Below are 20635 nucleotides of genomic sequence, written 5' to 3'. Positions count from 1 at the left end.
TAGTGGTTAAGATGGCAAACGGAACTATTGCTAAACCTATTGGAATGTTAAGGGACCTTAAGATCAAGGTTCTGGGATACAAGGTAAGACATACCTTCATTGTAATGGATTTCTCCAAGCATCCTATGTCATATCAAATGATCTTAGGACGTCCTTTCATGAGGAAAGCATAAATGGTACATGACTGGTCAAAAAACCATGTCTACCTACAATTCCAGGACTCTGTCATTCGAGTTGATCTTGAGAATGGTCGCGCGTATTCTTTAGGAAGCAAGGTTATCATCGATAATTGATCGGATACCACTATTCACTCAGCCCCATTAAAGTATTGCTATACATGCAAAAAAGAGACTAATGATGGGAAAGATTCTCCTTATATGGATGTCCTATAGAGTATGACTGAGTCGGATAACGTGGATTGGGTACACCTAGCGGCAACCATAGACACATGGGGAAATAGAGGCACAAGTTGGGGTAACGCCTGAGGGGCAAGATATGCCACCGTTAGTGCCAATAAACATGATATGTGTTATGTACTTGACTCCTGATGGCAAGAAAGTGGCAAACTCCCTTGACACTGACAGTAGCAAAGACTCTGACCAATGCAACTCTGAGTCATCTGAATCTCAAGAAGAAACTGACTCTGAGCCTCATGGGGGGGATGAATCAAATATTCACCCAACTGGGGAAGCAAGGTGCTCAAGGCCTAGGACAGTGACCTCTTGCAGTTCATCCAAGAGTGAGGGGGACACAAGTGAAGATCGACCAAGTGAGTCCGAATCTGATAGAAACAAAAAGAAGAAAACGAGACATAAGCGACAACGCTATCGAGCTAATGTACGAACTACAATAAACAAAGAGAGATCCACTGTAGAATGGCTTAGTTATGTAGGAGCTATTGATGCTCATCGGAAGTTAGCGGATAATTGGGGACAATACCTCCAAAGTGTCACGTGGTGTATTCCGCAACCTCATGATGTCGCCCAATTAGAAATCGAAGAGAAGCCAAAACTAAGTCGTACTGCGAGAAGGCGGCAAAACCAAGAGTTAGCTCAGCAACAAAAGGATGTGGAATTAAAAGAAAAAAACCTGGCACAACAGGAACCGGTAGACTTACACCCCGCACCCGATCATTTCAAATCATTTACCACAGGGGAACGTAAAGTCGTCTACACAAAAGCCCAACGAACGCCTACCAATGGGAGTAGCGGTGTCTACGATGGCCCGGCGGTAGTTAAGGAGATAGAACTAGCAGATCCAGGCGAGGAGTCTAACCCAGTTTTTATTGCTCAAGACCTCACCCTGACGGAGGAAGCTACACTCAAGAAGCTTCTTAAGGAATTCAAGGACTTATTTGCTGCTTGGACATATCATGATATGAAGGGTGTTCCACCCTCTATGGTGTAACACACGATTCCAATGATTAGCACTGCTAAACCAGTCTAGCAACGTCCCTACCCAATGAATCCTAAGTATGCAAAGATTGTACATGAGGAAATTGAAAAGCTTGTAAAATGTGGATTCATATACCCAATTGAGCACTCAGAATGGGTTTCTCCGATAGTCATCGTACCAAAGAAGAATGGGAAACTCAGAGTGTGCGTTGATCTCAAAAAGGTTAATGCAGCCACCAGAAGGGATCATTACCCCTTGCCGTATTCTGAACATGTGCTTGAAAGAGTTGCAGGCAAGGAGGCATATAGCTTTTTAGATGGGTACTCTGGTTACAATCAGATCACAATTGCAGTAGAGGACCAAGCTAAAACAGCATTTATCATCACGAAGTTTGGAGTGTTTGCCTTTCGCGTCATGGCTTTTGGCTTGACCAATGCACCTGCAACATTCCAACGATTGATAAACACAGCCTTTAAGGAATATCTAAGGGACTTTTGTGAAGCTCTCTTAGATGATCTTTGTGTTCATTCCTCTTGGGACGAGCATTTGATGTGTTTACGAAAGATATATTTGAAAGGTGTAGATTATATCGCATCTCATTGAATCCTTTCAAATGCCAATTCTGGGTTAAACACAGAGTTATTCTAGGGCATATAGTGTCCAAAAATGGGATTTCCACCGACGAGAGTAAAATCAAGGTCATTCTGGAATTGCCCCCACCCACCAACTATAAGGGAGTCCAACGCTTTATGGGCCATGTTGGTTATTATCAAAGGTTTATTTTATTCTTCGCTGAGATAGCTCGACCATTGTACAATCGCCAGTTGAACGATGCTGAAATGAACTACACCACTACGGAGCGAGAAGGGTTGGCAATGATATATGCAGTAAGAAAATTTCGTTATTACCTCCTTGCCACCAAGTTTGTTTTCTATGTGGATCATCAAGCATTGTTGTATCTGGTAAACAAACCATGCTCCACAGGAAGAATCACACGATGGTTATTGATTCTTCTTGATTTGATTTCACTGTTGGTGTGAGACCTGGCAAAAAACATATCATGGCTGATCATTTGTCTCGCATACCTAATGGTGAAGCTCCTACGGGAGTTGATGATGACTTACCTGACACTTCCCTGTTCATGGTGGAGACAATGCCTGAGTGGAGTGAGAAGATTGTTAACTTTTTGGTTAATGGCTTTCCACCCAAGGAGCTTCGTAAAAGATCTAGCTTGAAAGCTGATCAAGGAATGCGAACCCTATTGCCTGATAGCCGGGACTCTTTATAAAAGAGGAAAGGATGACGTTCTTAGGCATTGTGCCCGAGAGGATGAGTATCTATGCATTTTGCAAGAGGCACATATGGGCGTAGCCGGTGGTCACTTCTCAGGAGACTTAACTGCGCGAAAGATCTTACAATCAGGCTATTGGTGGCCCACTATATTCCAAGATGCATCACTTTTTGTGAAGGGTTGCGATGAATGCCAACGCTACAAGAAACCCCAGCGGAAAGATCAGATGCCCCTACACCCAATTAAAGTAAACCAACCATTTGAAAAGTGGGGTTTAGACTTTGTAGGTCCAATTAGCCCAGCGGCTCGCAACACACAATCTTGCTATATTATTGTGGCCACTGACTATATGACCAAATGGGCTGAAGCGAAAGTGACACGTAAGGCAGATGCGAGGACAACAGCCAAGTTCCTCTTCAAAAATATAATCACACGCTTCGGTTGTCCTTTTGAACTTGTGAGCGACAATGGTACGCATTTTATAAATGAAGTGATTAAGGAGCTCACAACAAATTTCATGATATCTCATTATAAATCTACTCCTTATTATCCACAAGCAAATGGCCAAGCCGAGAGTACCAACAAGACTTTAATCTCTGTCTTGACAAAGACTGTTGAAGCTCATCACACGGATTGGGATCTAAAGCTTACGACGACAGCTCTATGGGCCTATCGTACTGCGTACAAAGTGGCTATTAATTGCACGCCATTCAAAATGGTATATGGCCAAGAAGCAGTCATGTCGTGGGAATTTGTCATTCCTAGTCTTCGTGTTGCTACTCAAGAGGGTTGGGATGGTAATCCCTTAGTAGAGCGTCTGTATATCCTTGAGCGGCTAAACGAAGAAAGACAATTGGCTGTGTACAATGCCCTTGTGGAGAAGGATAGAAGGAAAAAATGGTTTGATCGCCACCTGAAAGACAAGGAAATCAAGGTTGGGGATAAAGTCTTGATGTATGGAGTGCGTTACAAAAAGAAGAAGCTCAAATATGCTGGTAAGGGACCGTATAGAGTATGTGAAATTACCCCGCAAGGTACCCTCCAGGTGGAGACTCTCGATGGAGTTGAAACTATTGGATTCCTCAAAACGGGAGTAAATTCAAAAGATACTATGACCCCCTGAGCCACGAGGAGTTACATGCAATCCATCAGAAGAAGGCAGCTAAAGAACAAGCTGAGCTTAAGAAGATACAAGCAAGAATTGAAGCCAAAGAACGTCAACAGCGTGCTAGGCGCCAACGAGAAGCCAACTTGGGAATTACGCAAGCATTTTTCGAGGAGGCAGAGGAGGATTCACTGGAATCTGACCCGCCTCTAAGATACCCAATTGAGTTACAGAGTCCTTACGGGGAGGTGCTGTATAATGCATTATTGGATACAGGAGCTCAACACAATTTGCTATTATATGGCGTGTGGTGTCAACTTGGAAAACCACCTTTATCCAAGAGTGCTATCCAAGTTAAAGGAATCAAGAAGAAGAAAACCCCTGTCTCAGGAATTCTGCACACTCCGGTTGCCTATGACAAGGGAACCGTAATTCAAAACTTAGGGTGCAAATGGATGTTAGCCACAGTGCAATATTGATTGGGCAACCAGGCGAGTTACAATGCAAGAACCTGCTCTCGGTCTCACTGCTCAAAATCCCGCACCTAAGCCATCGACTCTGGACAAAATGCTAGATAACGAAAAATCACAAAGTCAAGTGGCAAAACCATCTTTGCCACCCCTCTAACGCTTCAATGCCAAGAGTGGAAACAAGCAGTGTGGTCTCCAAGGCTCCGCTTACTATACCAAAGAGTACATACAAATGGGTCTCAAAAGCTTCGTTAACAGCTACCTCCCCTGCTCAATCTCGTTAACAGCTACCTCCCCTGCTCAATCTCGTTCAGACAAGAAGCCTCGTAGAAGGAAAGCAGCTACCCGCTCGAGAAAAGGCAACGTAACATCACGATGGATTCCGAAAAAATTATTAGTAGCCCAAGGGTACTACGAAGGGAATGACCAGATTTGGGTCCCTAAACATAAGCTGAATCCCTCTACATCACCTGTAAAACCTTGCAAACCAAATGTTGCCACCCCAACGATAATTTAAGACCGTGGTAAGGGAAAGGTAACAGAGTGCTCCGCACCACTTCTTCCAGAGCTAGTTTGGATTCCCAAAGGATATCGATCAATACCACCTAGCTCAGGAAGGGGGGAGCCACATGAAGCTTCTAGCTCCTCATGCCAGGCACACGTTGATATAGAAGTTTCTTCCTTGCTCTACACCTACTCTTGTCAACACCCAACAAGAGACCGATGAGTCTATGTTACCCTTTGTAAAAGTATTGTCGGAAACCATTTCCTCCATTCGTTCATGGGAGCGTACACTACCATCTCTGCAATTTGATGTGGCCACAAGGGTCATAAAAAGCTATCTGCCCACATCACCACCTATGACCCGCCGGACAAATTAGTTCCAAGAGGCTGCAACATCATTGCAAAAAATATGATCTACCTAAGGAAAGGGAGAGCATGTACTCACGCTCGACATTCTACTGCTTCCTCCCTAACCTTCTCCCCTGACCATGTAATTGCCAAATTCAAGGGGATGTATATATATAGCTTCATATACAAAAAAAGAAAAGAAAAGAAAAACAAAAAATAGTAAAAAGAGCAAGAGCACATTAAAAAAAGAAATATCCGTATACAATTAGGAACTAGATTGACCTGTCATAAACCTACTAATGCTATATCTGTGTTTGCAGATATGGCAAATGCACGAGCATCACACTTCATCCACTCCCACCTTTGGTGAGAGGTATCATCTGTACCTTTCCCAGATATTTCACATGTGCTATCCTGTAGTTAAAATTGAATTGGATCATATAGATGTACTAGCCAGAGAGGAAAATGTTGAGGAATTAGAATGGCTAATTCGCCTATTGACCATGACTGACCCCTATTCCGTAGAGGATATATCCCGGATAGCCCAAGACTTTCCTTTTCCACAAGATGACTATCCTCGCATGGTTACATTCTTGATGAGTTTATGTGGATGGGAAAACGAAAAAGATATATCTAACGATGATGAATGGACGGATGAAACTCATGGCACTATCGAGGCTGACTTTATTTATTTGGATGATGCGGATAGAGGCTTAGCCTTAGGGCTAGAGCCAGGACTCTACAATATCCTCTTACCATATCCTCAGTAGTAGTGTGGTGACTGGTAGGTAGGTTAGTGTTTTCAAATTGTTTCTAGTTTGGAGTCCTTAAACGAGTCTTTAATTTTTCACACTGATGTGCCTCTCGAGGTATAGTGCTTGTTAGTTGGTTGTACAGGTTGAAAAGTTTGAGGTGGGTTCGCTTTCAAGTCCTGAGACTGCCGCAACGTCCATACATAAATATCTCATCAAATTGCGGGCATTTCTCATCGAATCAAGGAGATCTCCAAAATACAGGTGTGATTCTTCCATGCCCACTCTCTTTCGTTTTTACTGTTCAATTAATTGCATGAACTATAATGCATGACCACATGGAACGTATCAAAGCACTACTTAGTTTTTGAAGTTGCCTGACGTGCTAGTGTAAATCATTAATGAGTTTAACCTTATTGGATATATTCTTGTTGAGAATGCATGAAGTCTTTAGTTAACCTGGGAATATGGCTGTCTTAAGTCTAGGGTTATAACCATCTTAATGTTTGAACAACCTGGCTGTGTGTGTGTTGACCTTTAGGACATAGCTTTTATCCCTTTGTCGAAAGGATGTAAGAACACATTATAGTTCAGGAGCGAAGATCAAAAGGGAAAAAAAAAAGCCTACAATAAATGGCAACGCAAGTCTATTATGTGCTCTAATGTTGGCCTATCGCCTTATTGACACTTGGTAGGCGAGGAGTATTCTACTCCAGACCGATGCCCTGGGTTGGTAGGGGGTAGCCTTGCCTAAGGTGAACTAATAGATTCCTGGAGAATGCCTTGTGCTAAACATGGTACCAGGATCGATGTTAGTCTTGCCTTAGGGAGGTCGCCATTGTGTGTAAAAATTGTCACGTGCATAAAGAAATAAAGGCAAAAGGCTCCTGTAACTCTGATGTTTCTTGTGTCCCTAGGCTTGTGGTATTAACTTGTTCTTAGAGCAGACACATTGTGGTCATCTGTTTATTTATTAAGTTGGGTAATTTTCCTTGACTTAGGCTAGTTATAGACCTGGATTAACCTTCGACACCTTGCTAACTCTTGATTTACTTTCAATAATTTCAAACTCCTGTTAAATTGCTACGCTAGCTCATCCATGTGACCCCTTAAACTAAGTTCTCATGGCAACATCCATTGTGGTCTAACATGCTTGAATTTATTACACTCTATATCTTTTGAATTCCAGCATACTTTCACTCTACTTCCCTGTTTTGCAGACGGTCTACCACAACAAACCCTATCGAGCTTACCATACCATAGCTTCCGAGGACGGAATCTACATCAGGAAAGGGGACATTGACGGACATTGAGACGTACTATGTTTTACGTCATGTAATTAATTTAAGTATTCTGAGTCATGGGCCGGGCTTGTCAGCACCACATGTAAAGGATAAAGGGATTGGGTGATCACCGATGAGAGGTGCACCTTGAATATCAGCAGGATAAGGGTTAGGATCGGCCGGCCATGTGTGGACGTTCATGTGTGAATGGCTAGGTTTTATATAAGAGTCAAATGTAACCCTAAAACTCTCATTCTAAATGTGTTGAATACAAGGAGTGCTCTTGCCTTATCTTCTCGGTCCCCTTCTCCTACGTATGAGAGAGAGAGAGAGAGAGAGAGAGAGAGAGAGAGAGAGAGCACTGTGTGGCGGCATGGCGGTGGCGAGGTGGTAGAGCGGCGACGGCGGCTCCTTCTTCACTGCGACGCGAGAATCCTTCACGACGGCGGTCTGAGCGGTGAGTGACACACCTTTGCTTCCTGCTTGAGCTTGCTAGTTTCTGGTTGTATGCTTGCAGCCATTCGTGGCTCGCATACGATGTTCGGCAAGTCCCCAGCTCCGACTCGTGCGGTAAAAGCGCACATAGAGATACTCACCAAGTAAACATAGGGAATCTAGCACGAAGCGAAGATGATCAAAGGCATTGGGAGACTTATGCAAATTGATCACATTAAGGAATGAAATCTTAGACAATCTCCCTCAATTGTTGCAGAGCTATATGCAATCAGGCCAATGGAAGATGCCTGCGCACACTTATTCTTGGTGTTGTACCCAAGGAGGCACAAATCTCGTGATGCAGAGGACTAATGCAAGATAGTCAAAGTGCTCAAGGAATGGAAAAACATAGCTAGTACATGGCAAAACATCATGGTCGAGTACATTAAGGAAATAAACGACAAGCTTCCAAATGTTAAAGACGAGGAAGAAAAATGACAAGCTTCCAAATGTTGAAGACATGGAAGATAAATGTTTTTCGATGCATTACAAGACCATTTGGAAGGCTAAAAGAGAGTCGCACACTCGTTATCAACAACGAACTCCTCGAGAGTTGCATCAAAGACCATCACACAACCAATAAGGTCATCAAGGGGAAATGAAGACATTTGTTAATGGAGGCAATGGTTTGATGCAACCTGTTGAGACCCTCATAGTGGCTTGAGACCCTCATAGTGGCTTGATACGTTTGTTAATGGAGGCAATGGTTTGATGCAACCTGTTGAGACCCTCATAGTGGCTTGATACCTTGCACAACATGGCAGAGGTGAGGCTTTCACTACCATTGCCATCGATGCTTTTGGAAAGAAGCCAGTGGTTGAAGTTGAGTCACATGCGTTGAGAAGAACTAGGTTTCAAGAATTTAGGAAGTCCCAAGATATGTGGCATGCCACGTGGTAATGGAAAAAGCTATAAATAGGGTGTCGCACATCAAGACATTCTCAAAAGTTCCAAGATACATGGGATGCCACGTGGCAATGCAAAAAGCTTTAAATAGGGTGTGGTCCATCCATATGTTCCTGAAAGTCCCGATACATGAAATGCCATGTGGTAATACAAAAAAATAGGATGCGGCCGTTATGCTATCACATCGAGCTCAATCCATGTTTTACAGAGCACATGAACAAGATCTCATTATGGTACTTTCTTTATACTTGCAATCAAGCAATATGATCACACTCGACATATTTGAATCCTATAATGTTCATTATTAATTAAGTCTAAGTGAATGTCCAATTTTACTAGCTAGAATTATGAAAAAAATGTCAAGATTTTTCATTGTCTTTATTTTAAGGATTTATTAATTATATATGTTAGTTATAATGCCATGTAGAATACATTTTAAGAACTAAAGTGGGTTGAGGAGTCCTTATTTTGATAGGTTGAAAAAAATGTTTTTATTGAGCACTGCTCTTTAGAGTCCCAACTCTAGAAGGTAGCCGAAAGCTACCTCTCAATCTTGAACCTACCAAATCCCTCCTACCTGGCAAAGAGTTTAGGAAGGTGGATGTGCGTGATAATCCCTTGTGTAGACACAAAAAGGTGCTCTCTCATGAGTTGTTTGGCACTTAGCGTCCATAAAAAAGGAAAGCTTGGTCAACCATAGGGACTTATGGGTAGATAAAAAAGAATTAATCAACATGAAGCTCCACTTTTGACAAGAGGTGCCTACTGTCTCACTTTTTCATCAGGGCATTTTTTAATTCAAATTTGCAATCAAGTTACAACTTTATACAAGGTATGTGCATGGGCAATGGCTGACCAGCCTTATACAAGGACGTGTAGGCAAGTGTGACAACAAAATTCAAGCAGAACCGATAATTTTAAACGTTGGGAATGTAATGGATGTGAAAGCCTTGAACCCATTGCAAAGAACGTTGTGGTGATCTGTGTGTGAGAGGCCTTCAATTTCTGGGCTACATATTTGTTGCAGTTCTAGGGTTTCTCGGCTATGGAGGCAGAAGCAGCAGAAGTGAGAGCGCAGCTGGAAGCCGCAGAGCCTGATGAATGTTATGGTGTCCTCAAACGCTCGTTTGTGCAGGAATGGAAGGTCCTGGAGGCCCTCATCGGATCCATGGTCTCCAGCAGCGGCGATGTACCCATGCCAGAAATCAAGAAAGCCCAACTCATTGTAAGTACCCCCTTCTTCCATCTCGCCCACTACTGTTCAAAACTTTAATCTGCACAGACATGAGTTTTTAGGGTTTGTACCCACAATGTACTGCTAACGTTAGCTTTCTTTACATGCTTAAACTCTAGACAAGTTTTCTAGACAGTCCACAAATCCCTGCACAGATCTGATCCTACCCACCGTGCACTGTAAGTGGTAGCTTTCTTGCGGGTAAACCCATGCTTACAGGTTTCCTAGACAGTTGAGTGCAGGAAAGAATGGTGCTGCGCGCGCCAGTTGGGAACGTGGATAGATCGCAAGCCCCTCCACTTGTCTTTAGTGGGCTTGTGTCCCTTAGGGGGCACATTTGGAACCGCCAGGAAAATGCCAATTATTTCAGATACATTTCTTTTTCGGGAATGACGTGCACCAATGGTCTGCTGTTTGGATGGCTAGTGCAGTGAAATGTTAAGCCCGAGGTGTTGGGTTGAAACCCCACGAAATGCACCCAACCCCATACACACTCTTACACATGTGGCCTTCTCCTACACGCAATTTTTCAACACTTTCAGCTCTTACACTTAGAAAAGATTGTACGTACATCCGGGTAACCGCGGGAAGTTGGGCAGGGTTCGAACACACAACACACCACTACGCGCACACTCTGTCGAACCACTACTCCAACTTCTATGTGCGTGAGTGTAGGTGATTTGGCAGCTTTGTTCTCCCTTCCCCAAAAAAAGAAAAAAAGATTGTGTGTGTAAGGGTGTAATATGGGCCTAGGGTGCGTGTAAGTGTGTAAGAGTGTGTATTCGGAAAAAGATTGCAGCCTCCCACAAAAAATTCTAATTGTTGTGGGGCTGCAAGGTGTCACAAAATACAAACCTAGGAGCTTGGGATCTATCCAAGGCCACCAGTTTATCTGCTCATTCTCAATGGACATCTCCACGGACTTTACATTGCTTGGCTATTTTCTTGGTTTCATGCAACATAGCTTCAAGCTTATTATGCTTCTCCCACACACTTGAGGGTACAATTGCTCCCATCATGTTGGCAGCAGTGCATGTGGCTCTTCCTTCTCCTCTTGCATCTTATCAATGGTTGGAAACATTGAGCTTGCCTTTGTTATGGTAGGGCTTTCATGCTAGCCAATTGAGCCCCTTATACATTGTCCCTACCTCAAACTTCTCTTTGAGAGTGGCTTCCAAGCTTTTAGCTTTGAGCCTGTGTGACTCATAGAAGAGGACTGCCAGCTGAAGCAACTTGTTATATTCTCCAAGTTACATTCAAATTCGGGGACTCGGCCTAAAAGGCTTGACCTATCGAGTCACCTTCCATTCCCGGAGCACTCCATATGGAGGCGGTAAACACTTGTGGATGGAGCTTGCTCTCCAAATGCAAATCATAGGGAATTCTGTCTATAACCCAATGCCAAGGGATCATAGTTCTCATTGAAGTCACCTTCAAGTATTTACATGGGATCATTCACCACAGTGGCGAGATCAGACAAAATAACTGGCTACTGAGTATTGGCCAATCGATTCAACATCTAGAAGATGTGATCACTTAGTAACAAGGTACTTGATTGGTTCTCTGAATGGAAAGCTTCCACACACCAATCCATAACAATGGAGGTTACCAAATCCAACAAAAGATTTACCTTCCAAAGTCAAGTCATTCTAGTTACTAGGACTCCTACCACAAAGGTAGTTCCCTAGAGTTGTTGGGATTTACCTTTTAACAAATGGTTCTTGCTAACCATTGTTGTACCAAAAGCTCTTTGGTTCAACCCCAACTGTCATAGTCATTAATGTTTAAGTTTCACCCTCCAATTTGTGCAAATCCATAAAGTAAGCTTCTTTGATAAGCTCCCATAGAATGGGTTCCAAAACTACAAGCCCTCTTGTTGGTGAAATCATATCAACTAGTTTACACTGTTGCTTTTTGCTTTTTCGTGGATGCAACCAACCGATTGAAATTCTCCCAATCAAAACTTGTTTTGGAACCGAGTCCACTTTTTTGTTGTATTAAGGACCTTGGACGGTGTTGAAGTTTAAACAACTTCCTAAAGTTATCGAGCTGGCTAATCAATCTAGTCATCAATCTGCTCTTGGTGTAAAGTGATCAGCTTCACGCCCAGATTGCTATGTGTATAGACCAAGTGTTCCACTTTTTAGGGAATGAAAATTTCAAAATACACATTGCTTCCACCGATGGAAGCACACTTTGCCAAATCTGAGAAGTATAAATTTCTTGCCTATTTACAATCTATGGTCTACCGTCCATGAGACATAGGCAAAACCCCTCTTTGATAATTGAAATCATGCTTCAGTGGAATCGAGTTCACACCTTGGAGTAGCTAGTGCTTTTGTGGGACCAAGTCCATATCTTGAGCACCGATATTAGAGGCTATTTGGAATACCTTTCCCTAGAGAAGCGGCCCGAAATCGACATTCTGTTATGGGCTTTCCCCAAGCCAAGGTGACTCCCTCGTAAAAGCCTCATTGGAAGAGCTATTCCCGTCGTCGTACTGCCATACGGAGGTTGACATATGGGAAGAGCTATTCCTATCATTGTACCGCTCTACAGAGGTTGATTCAAGGGAAAAGCGGTAGATCAAGAAGACGGCTAAGTGCGTGCAATCTGAGGCAACCACCAGAAATGACCCCTTATCTGCTCGAGGAGTTATCGTGGGCATGACAGCCCTATGTGCCAGGGTTTCTATTTAGGCATGACAGCCCTATCTGCCAGGGTTTCTATTTAGGCATGACATCCCGATCTGTCCGGGGCTATTTTTAGGCATGAACATCCTTTCTGTCTGGGTATTTATTTAGGCATGAAAGCCGTATAAGGTATATATTTTAAAACACGATGCACTTCAATCATGATAAATCTTTCACATTGCTACAATTACCGTTTTTATTCTAATGCTACGATGATTCAACATTCTCACGTTAGTTGCCTATTGTTTTCACCGCCTCATTCTATGCGTAACCATAAGCGAAAGGGAGTTATATCCAATTTAATGTTTCGGAGACCCTCTACATCTATATTGGTTTATTCGCACATTCAGTTTTGCCGGGGCTTAAGCAGCAAATCCTACGCATTGAATTTCAATCACGAAGCACCCATTTCTTCATTAAAGCAAATGATTGGTGCTGGAATATTGGAATACGATTATCCAGTCAATTGGACTAAACCTCTGATATTGAAAATCCTTCATCCCCGGATAAGTTTGTGCCTACGCCTTCTGAGAATGTTTCTTTGCCAGAATCTGCTGAGGGCAAATCGCCTTCAGCCCCCAATGCAGAGAGTAAAGATCAGCTTGTGTCGCCATCAAGCACGCAATCAAACACGCCATCAGACCCCCCACAGGATCTACCGGTTTTGTTGCCATCAGACCCTCCTCTTCAATAGGACCTACGGTCGAAGTTGCCATCGTTTGACCTACCATCAAAGTCACAAGCAGACCATCCTCATCCTAACGGTCAACAATCGGACCCTTCAGAACTACCATCAAGTTCAAGTATGCTGATTAGTTTCAAGAATATTATGGATAATCCCAACAGAAAGGTATTGATATTACTGGCTAGCCTATCCCCTATAGGAATACTGTGTAGTATTATGCCATCAAATTCACAATTCATTATAGACGGATCCAGATTACTGGATAAAATAACAACATCGAATAATAGCTACAAATTGGTGTTACTAAGCTACTACGCGGTATTAGCATCAGCGTATGCATTGAATTACAGAAAGATGAAGAATCCTTTGGAGATAGCCAAATTGTTTCTATAGGTGGTGATAACATTCCCTTTAATCCTTTTCCTTAGCGAGGTTGGGTTAGACTCAGATAAGACTAATCCGAATAATCAGCTCGACGATGAGAAAACCTCGCAGGACTTTGCTGATACTAATAAGTCAGACGTGCCCTTGACACCATCTAATGATAATGCCGCATGGTATTCTAGCAAAAAGTTATGGGGTTGCGTTATGATTGTAGGACTAGCGGGGCTAGCAATATTGTACTATCTAAAAGGATTCTCGCCCATATCTCCAGACGATATGAATTCGTTTAATGCTACGTTGTTTGAAGGGATTAGAAATGTCAACTCCGAACATACTTCCTTCAGAGATAATCTATTAGCACATATTAATACCTTAACATTTAGGTCTGAGGTCCAAAATAGCTCGGCGGAGGGAATTCTTTTAGATCTTGTAGAAGCGGGGAATGCAGCCCGGCAGCAGCTGGAACAAACGGGAGAAGTTACACGTGAACTAATGCAAATGCATAGTAGGGTTGATCAGATGGATAGTAGGATGACGGCCATGTTAAAGGGTCTAGTTTACCTTATCACTCTACAGTGGGTATTTCGTCAGAGTCATAGTCAGAATTCAGCACCTGCTGCTGGATCTGAGGTTCTGCCTAATGAAAGGTCTACTCAAACTCCTCTATTGGAAACTACCCCAGCATCAACTCAAATTGTAGTGGAAACAACTTCAATATCTACTCAGACCGATGATACAGACTCGGATCAAATCTATTCCCTAATGAGACCTCATATTAATGCATATGGTCTAAATCGTGTCTTATGGAGATTGCGCCAAATAATGAGTGTGATTGTTGACAATATATCGTCGAGTGATGATGAGGATGAGGAGGATGCAGAGGCGAGAAACACAGACTCAGTGAATACCCCGAGAAACACAGACTCTGCGAATACTTGGGAAACGAGCCGGTTAGAATATACGGAGCGCTCTCCAGTCACAGTAACCTCAGAGCGCTCCCCAGTAACCTCTCCCTCTCCATTAACAAACTTGTCAACCTCGGACCGCTCTCCAGTAACTGACTACTCGGAAATAACCCCGATACGGTTAGATGAGGGCTTCAGAGTAGTGGATAATCCAACTTTCCAGACTACAGGTAGTCCAACACCCACCAATAGCCCTTCTTTAGCCCCTCCACACTCGCCTGAAATTGAATAGAACCCTTATCAGTTCCATCGATACAGGTTCTTTCGTGTTGGAAGAATTCTTCCAGGTTTATGGGAAATCCTGCGTAGATTTGGTGTTTAAAACGTCGATTTTCTGTCAATTTGGTGTTTAAAAAACAATGAATATTATTAAAGGGTAAGCGCGAAGCGCTTACCCGCTTAGCTGGCCTTTCAATGATTATCGTGAAAGACAGCGGGCTCCACCTGTCTAGGCTAGGTACCCCAATACAATAATGGGTAGGGGTACACTCAGCTCAGCTATAAGGTTGTTCAAGGCTTTGGTGCACGCCAACCTACGGCCTTACGACTTTGAACGTTCTGACAATCAGATGATGAATCGGAAGGAAACCCGAAGGGTTGACAAAAGCACTACCCGAATGTTTAGTCAACCCTTTCCTTTCGTGACCCTCTCAAGCTCAACTGCATGCCTTGCCTTCCAAAGTGGGCAGAAAGATACGAAGATAGGTGGGATTCTTACGATATGGATGCAGAAAGATTAGGCTCAGTAGGAACTGAAAGAGATACGGATAGAATTCTTGAAAGCAGAACCCTATCCAACGATTTAGATTTAGATTTCTGTGGCCCTGTGCCCCGCTTCCCTCCTTTCCACCTGCCAATACTCAACACGAAGGCTCGGGCCGGAAACCTGGCCGGGCTATATTATCATTATCATTAGAATGGGCTTTTTCACTGGCAAGGGCAATCTATCATGGTTAGTGATCAGACATCATTCTACCATAATAGCAAAAAAGTGGCATAATTGGCATGATTCAGATTGTAGCAGGGATTCAGGGATTGCCAGGCTACTGGCAGCACGAACTAGGCTACAAGATTTCATCCCTAACTAATTCTATAAACTAGCTTAGCTGAACACTACGAAAGCCTTATCGTATTCAACGGACATTCTGTCGATTTAACCTTCAGATGATGAATCTATCATGGTTCACCCTTAGGGCCTCGCAAAAAGTGGCATAATTGGCATGATTCAGATTATAGTGGGAACAGCCATTGACGTCAGTGTTAGTCAGCCCTTCGGCCATTGACGTTAGTCAACGGTTTTTTAGATCTACTCAGATTGTGTCAGGGAGTACCAGGCTACCAGTCTATCATGGTGAATACTCAGATTGTGTCAGGGAGTACTATTGACTAACGGCTTATGGGAATTCCTACATAGATATAGATTTGGTGCACGCGCATAACCCGGTTCAAGTCGATTTGACCATAAGATGACTAATCCATTGACTAACGTCAACCCTTCGGCCGGGTAGCCCAGTTCGTGCTTAGGCTGCCCTGGCTTTCAGAGAGCCATAAACTCCACAAGGTAGGTCGTTATTGAGCAGTTGCTAGCAACATTGACAAGCGATCGAATATTCTATCATGGTGGATCCTGCGCTGAAGGATGGTCCCAACGATTCCTATGATGAGGTAATGGATGGGTGGGAGATGATGCTTTCTAGGCAGGTTCATGATGATGATAAACGACGGTTGGTGAAAGACCAACTTGGACTTTATTGCAGCAAGTTGGGAAGGTTTGGATCGGCCGATGCACAAAGAGTCAGGTTTAAGATTGGGGCTGCTTTATGGCGGGAGGATTATGGGGCTCATACACTAGAGCTTCAATCATTGGCAATAAGGATGTTGTCTCAAGGTGCAAGCTGCTCTCTGATCGAGCAACTATGGAGTTTGTTCGGCCATGTTGCATTCAAGAAGAGAAACAAATTTGAGACCAAACAAGTCAATGACTTGATTTTTGGAAGTGGTAATTTGTGCTTGCTTGGTGATATGGCTTCTGCCAAACCAAAGAAGTTTATATTGCTTGATGAGGAGTCCTTGGATGATGACGAGACACACGTACTTGCAGATCTTGGTCAGGATGGGGTTGAAGCTTTGGATGCTGTACATGTTGGTCTTGATGATATGGCTTTCTTGGATGGCATAGATGATAGTCTCCTTGAAGGCATCACTGGTAGTAGCCATGCATGATATCCCCTTCCTATTTTCATGTCACCTTGAGGCTTGGACTCTGGAGCCCAACATTTTGTGTCATTTGCATGTGCCGCTTTGGGCAAGTTTATTACTTGGCACCCGGGTTGTTTCTTCTATCTAGGCCGTCGGCCACATTTTGTGTCTTTTGTTACTTATGTCATGTATGATGTGGGCTAATTTATTTTGAACTAGTATGTATTCGCAAATTATCTGGTGCACTAGACTTTAGTGTGTCTCTGATTTGGTTACATCTAAACTTTTGCAAATTCTATAAGTACGTCTTTTTGCTTTTAGGTTACATAATACAGGTTTTAAAATGAGCAATATATATTAAGATTTATTGTTATTTCTAGGAATTCTCTACGTCGTTTTCCCTTACCGTTCCCTGTGTGGCTTGTTCCTATTCCCTTGATGTTCCGTTCCCATTCCCGTTCCAATGCTACTCTGGCATGACCTCAAACTCCATCTTGTCACAATATTGGTGAATGCCATAAGTAAGTTGAGGAGCCATGGTATTGCACTTGAATCCAAATGCGTCTGCCAACTCTATCTCATAAGTGTGGGGACTATGAGTGGTGTGTATCTTCAAATGCTCAACCATTGCCCATAGCCATAAAGTTCTGGGAACATCCGTTGTCAATCAGGACACTGATTGGACACCCATAAATTGAGCCAGTAAGTCTCATCACGTATGTGGACATAGAGGCAGGAGTTGTAGAGGTAGACTATGCTTGTGCCAGTGATGTAATTACACATGCTTGTGCATGTTGATATAGGACCATAGCACGCTTGCCTTTTGAATTTTTCGAGCATTGAACTTGGGACTTGTTCTCTGAGATTGGAGGTTCCACATCGGAGTTTTGTCGATTATTGAGACGTTTAGGGAACTCGAACCAACGATGGTTTCTTGAACAGATGGTACATAATCCCGACTTTTGTTGACCTTGAGTAATTTATTTTGCACTTATTTAAGTGTGAATTGTGCTTAATTTTTTAAGCCTAAGACAAATTCTATCATGGGTTAGTTGATCGGTTTGTTTTGGTGGATTTTTATTGGATGTTTTCCAAGTTTTATATGGACTCATCAGGTTCTGTCTAGATCACTTGTGTCTAGGGGTTTTTTATTGAGTGCTACACACATGTGTTTCACTTGCTTACCTTGGAGTTTTGCTTGAACGACACATGTGTTTCACTTGCTTACTTTGGAGTTTTGCTTGAACGACACAATGTTCATATACTCCGGATTGATGAGTTGGCCACCAATTTTAATGCTTCTTTTGGCATGATTAATGTCCATTAGATCGTATGCATTGATTTTTATGATCAACTATGTTTTTTATGGATTGGAGTAGCTTCTATGCTTTTATCCATGGTTTTATAAGGATCTTTTGATCTTTTGGATAATTTCATGTGCTTTGAAGGTAGCATTTGCCTTCGTTTTTTGCACGTAATTTTGGAGTATATTTCTTGTACTCTTGTATATATTCCAACTCGGATACCTAGTTGCATATATATCTAGGCGAGTTATTTTTCTACCCTAACTTTAGTGTGTTTTGGGTAGTTATCATTAGAAAGGCGCTCTTGGAAGTGAAGCTTGACGCCTTGAAGAAGGCAAGGTAGGAGCCGAACGAGGCTCTTATACCATCACGTGAGCGAAGGCCAACAACTGGCCAGGTCTGTGAGGGAAAAAGGATGGAACGACCAGATATACGAGAGATCAAAGTATAACCACACAGCATAAAATATGTGAGTGAATATATATAAAAGGGTGAGTGCAGATATATACAAGAGCCCTCATATGAGAGGTGACTCTGAGCAGAAAGAAGACCAGTGCTGAAGCATAGAAGACTTCAGAGCTGAAGCACAGTCGATGACGAAGGCTCACGTCGATGTGAGGCAAAGCACTCCGAGGTGATAGTGGCAGCGGAAAAAGGTAACGTTGATGACGATGATGGTGGTGTAGTCTCTGATGACACGGGTGCTGCGCACTTGAAGCAGAGAGGGCTGCTGTCCCGAGTGGTGCAAGCTCTGGTGACATGGGTGCTGCGTATTTGAAGCAGATGGGGCTGCCGTCCCGATGTGTAGCAGAGAGGGCTGCTGTCCCGATGTAGCATAGAGGGCTGTTGTCCCAAGGGGCGAGGGCTGTGCCAAAAGGCACAAGATATGCTGAAGGTGAGCCCTGATGTATGCGCTGAAGAAGGCTGAGATAAACGTTGATATAAACCCTGATGAAAGCCCTGATGAAAGCCTGATGTAAGGTGAGCCCTGATGTATGCGCTGAAGAAGGCTGAGATAAACGTTGATATAAACCCTGATGAAAGCCTGATGTAAGTGCCAAAACGCACAAGATATGCTGAAGGTGAGCACTGATGTATGTGCTGAAGAAGGCTGAGATAAACACTGATATAAACCCTGACGTAAGCCTGATGTAAGCACAGATATGGGCTGATGTAAAGCGCTGATGATGCTGCAGCAAAACGCAGATGATTGCTGAAGCAAAGCGCTGATGTAAGCTGATGTATGCTTTGATGTAGGCATTGAGATATGCTGAAGTAAAACGCAGATGTGGAGCAGAAGAAGGCTTGATGTAAGCGCCAAGAACAGGCTGATGTAAGGTTGATGTGAGCCCTGTAGAAGGCGGCTTGGACTAGCAGAGGAAAACGCAGATATGAGCCCTTGCTGTAGGCGGCCAGATGATACCTGATATGGCGATGAAGTGGTACATCAATGATGAGGTATAGGCAATGCTATATATAGTGAAGGGGGGGTGTTGGTCGGTCACCATAAAGGTGTAGGCTAGCAGCCAAGACAAAAAAACCCCAAAAATATAAAATATAAAATATCCAAAAAGTCTCTTTTTAGGGCTGGAAAAGGTGTTGTTTCACAAGGTCTCCCCATCCCACCCAAAGATCCCCCACCTTTATGGTGGTTTCACGGGATCCTTGGGGGGGGGGGGGGGGGGTTGGCTTCCATCCGCTCGCGTGACGTGTTCTTTCAGAGTAAGAAGTAACTTCTTATAGTTACAGGATTGGTCGCGTCTAGAGTCTTGTCCACGGTTAGATCCTTGTGTATGGACGGTCCGAAGACGACCCATCTCGTTGGCAAGGCTTTTGGAAAGAATACTGTTGAGAATTAGGTCAAGGTTTAGAACCACCAAAGGAAGGCTTGGAACCATGAGGAACCAATCTATTACCATTACTGAAGTCAGAAAATCATCGGCGACATTGTGACGAAGATCCTTGATAAATGTGACATCGGCTATGCACTTGGCATAGTGAAGCGCATCACTACGATCATATTTGTGAAGATCTGCGTGCAATGTGGGTGGAATTCCTTCGACAGGAGCATGTAGCTTGTCTTCTGGGGACAATGTAGGAATATTCAGTAGTAGCAGGTTGGTAAATTGCGAGATATAAGAGGCCAATGATCTTGTTTAGATCAAATGGCGTAGCCGAGAGCGTGCTTGAAAGTCCACATTGGTAGGTCTGAACTGCTTACGGATCACACGCTCCAATTTCTCTCATGTGTGCCGATGGTCTTTCCATCAGCCAGTCGTTGCATCATAAAAACGCACCGTCTTTTAGCAAAGACGCGATGAAGGTAATCTTTTATGCAACGGTGAGGTTCAAGGATTCAAAGTACAAGCGGAGTTTGTACAATCATTGGTCAAAAATACGCTTAATACATTGGCTGGAATAAGAATTAGGGGGTTCAATGTCCAGTTTCTTAGTTTTAGATGCTTGTAAAAGATGATAAATAACCTTTAAGTTGTCGGCCTCTACCTCTGGGGGTATAATGTCGATGTCCGGAATGGGTGCGTCGATCGAAGTCGTTGAACTTGCAGGTTGAGAGTGACGCGAGATCTGTTGTATCTGTGAAGTGAGTGTCTCCAAAGTCTT

The 20635-nt window shown here is 43.3% G+C and overlaps 1 protein-coding gene across 2 annotated transcripts in view; it reads left to right on the top strand.

The window, feature by feature from the left end:
- The first annotated feature begins 9293 nt into the window (after nt 1–9293).
- Nucleotides 9294–20635, top strand: part of TTN1 (ARM repeat superfamily protein) — a 122562-nt gene continuing 111220 nt past the window's right edge. Inside the window, exon 1 of one of the 2 annotated variants that reach the window (XM_086779485.1) lies at nt 9294–9774. In XM_086779485.1, the coding sequence (XP_086635611.1) occupies nt 9595–9774 (180 nt within the window). In that variant the 5' untranslated portion in view covers nt 9294–9594. The remainder of the gene's footprint in view (nt 9775–20635) is intronic. The other variant, XM_086779486.1, reaches the window with a different exon arrangement.

Source organism: Cibotium barometz, chromosome 40, assembly GCF_041138505.1.
Source record: "Cibotium barometz isolate CiBa-2024 chromosome 40, ASM4113850v1, whole genome shotgun sequence".
NCBI classification, from domain to species: Eukaryota; Viridiplantae; Streptophyta; class Polypodiopsida; order Cyatheales; family Cibotiaceae; genus Cibotium; species Cibotium barometz.
This window is presented reverse-complemented; position numbering and strand designations above follow the sequence as displayed.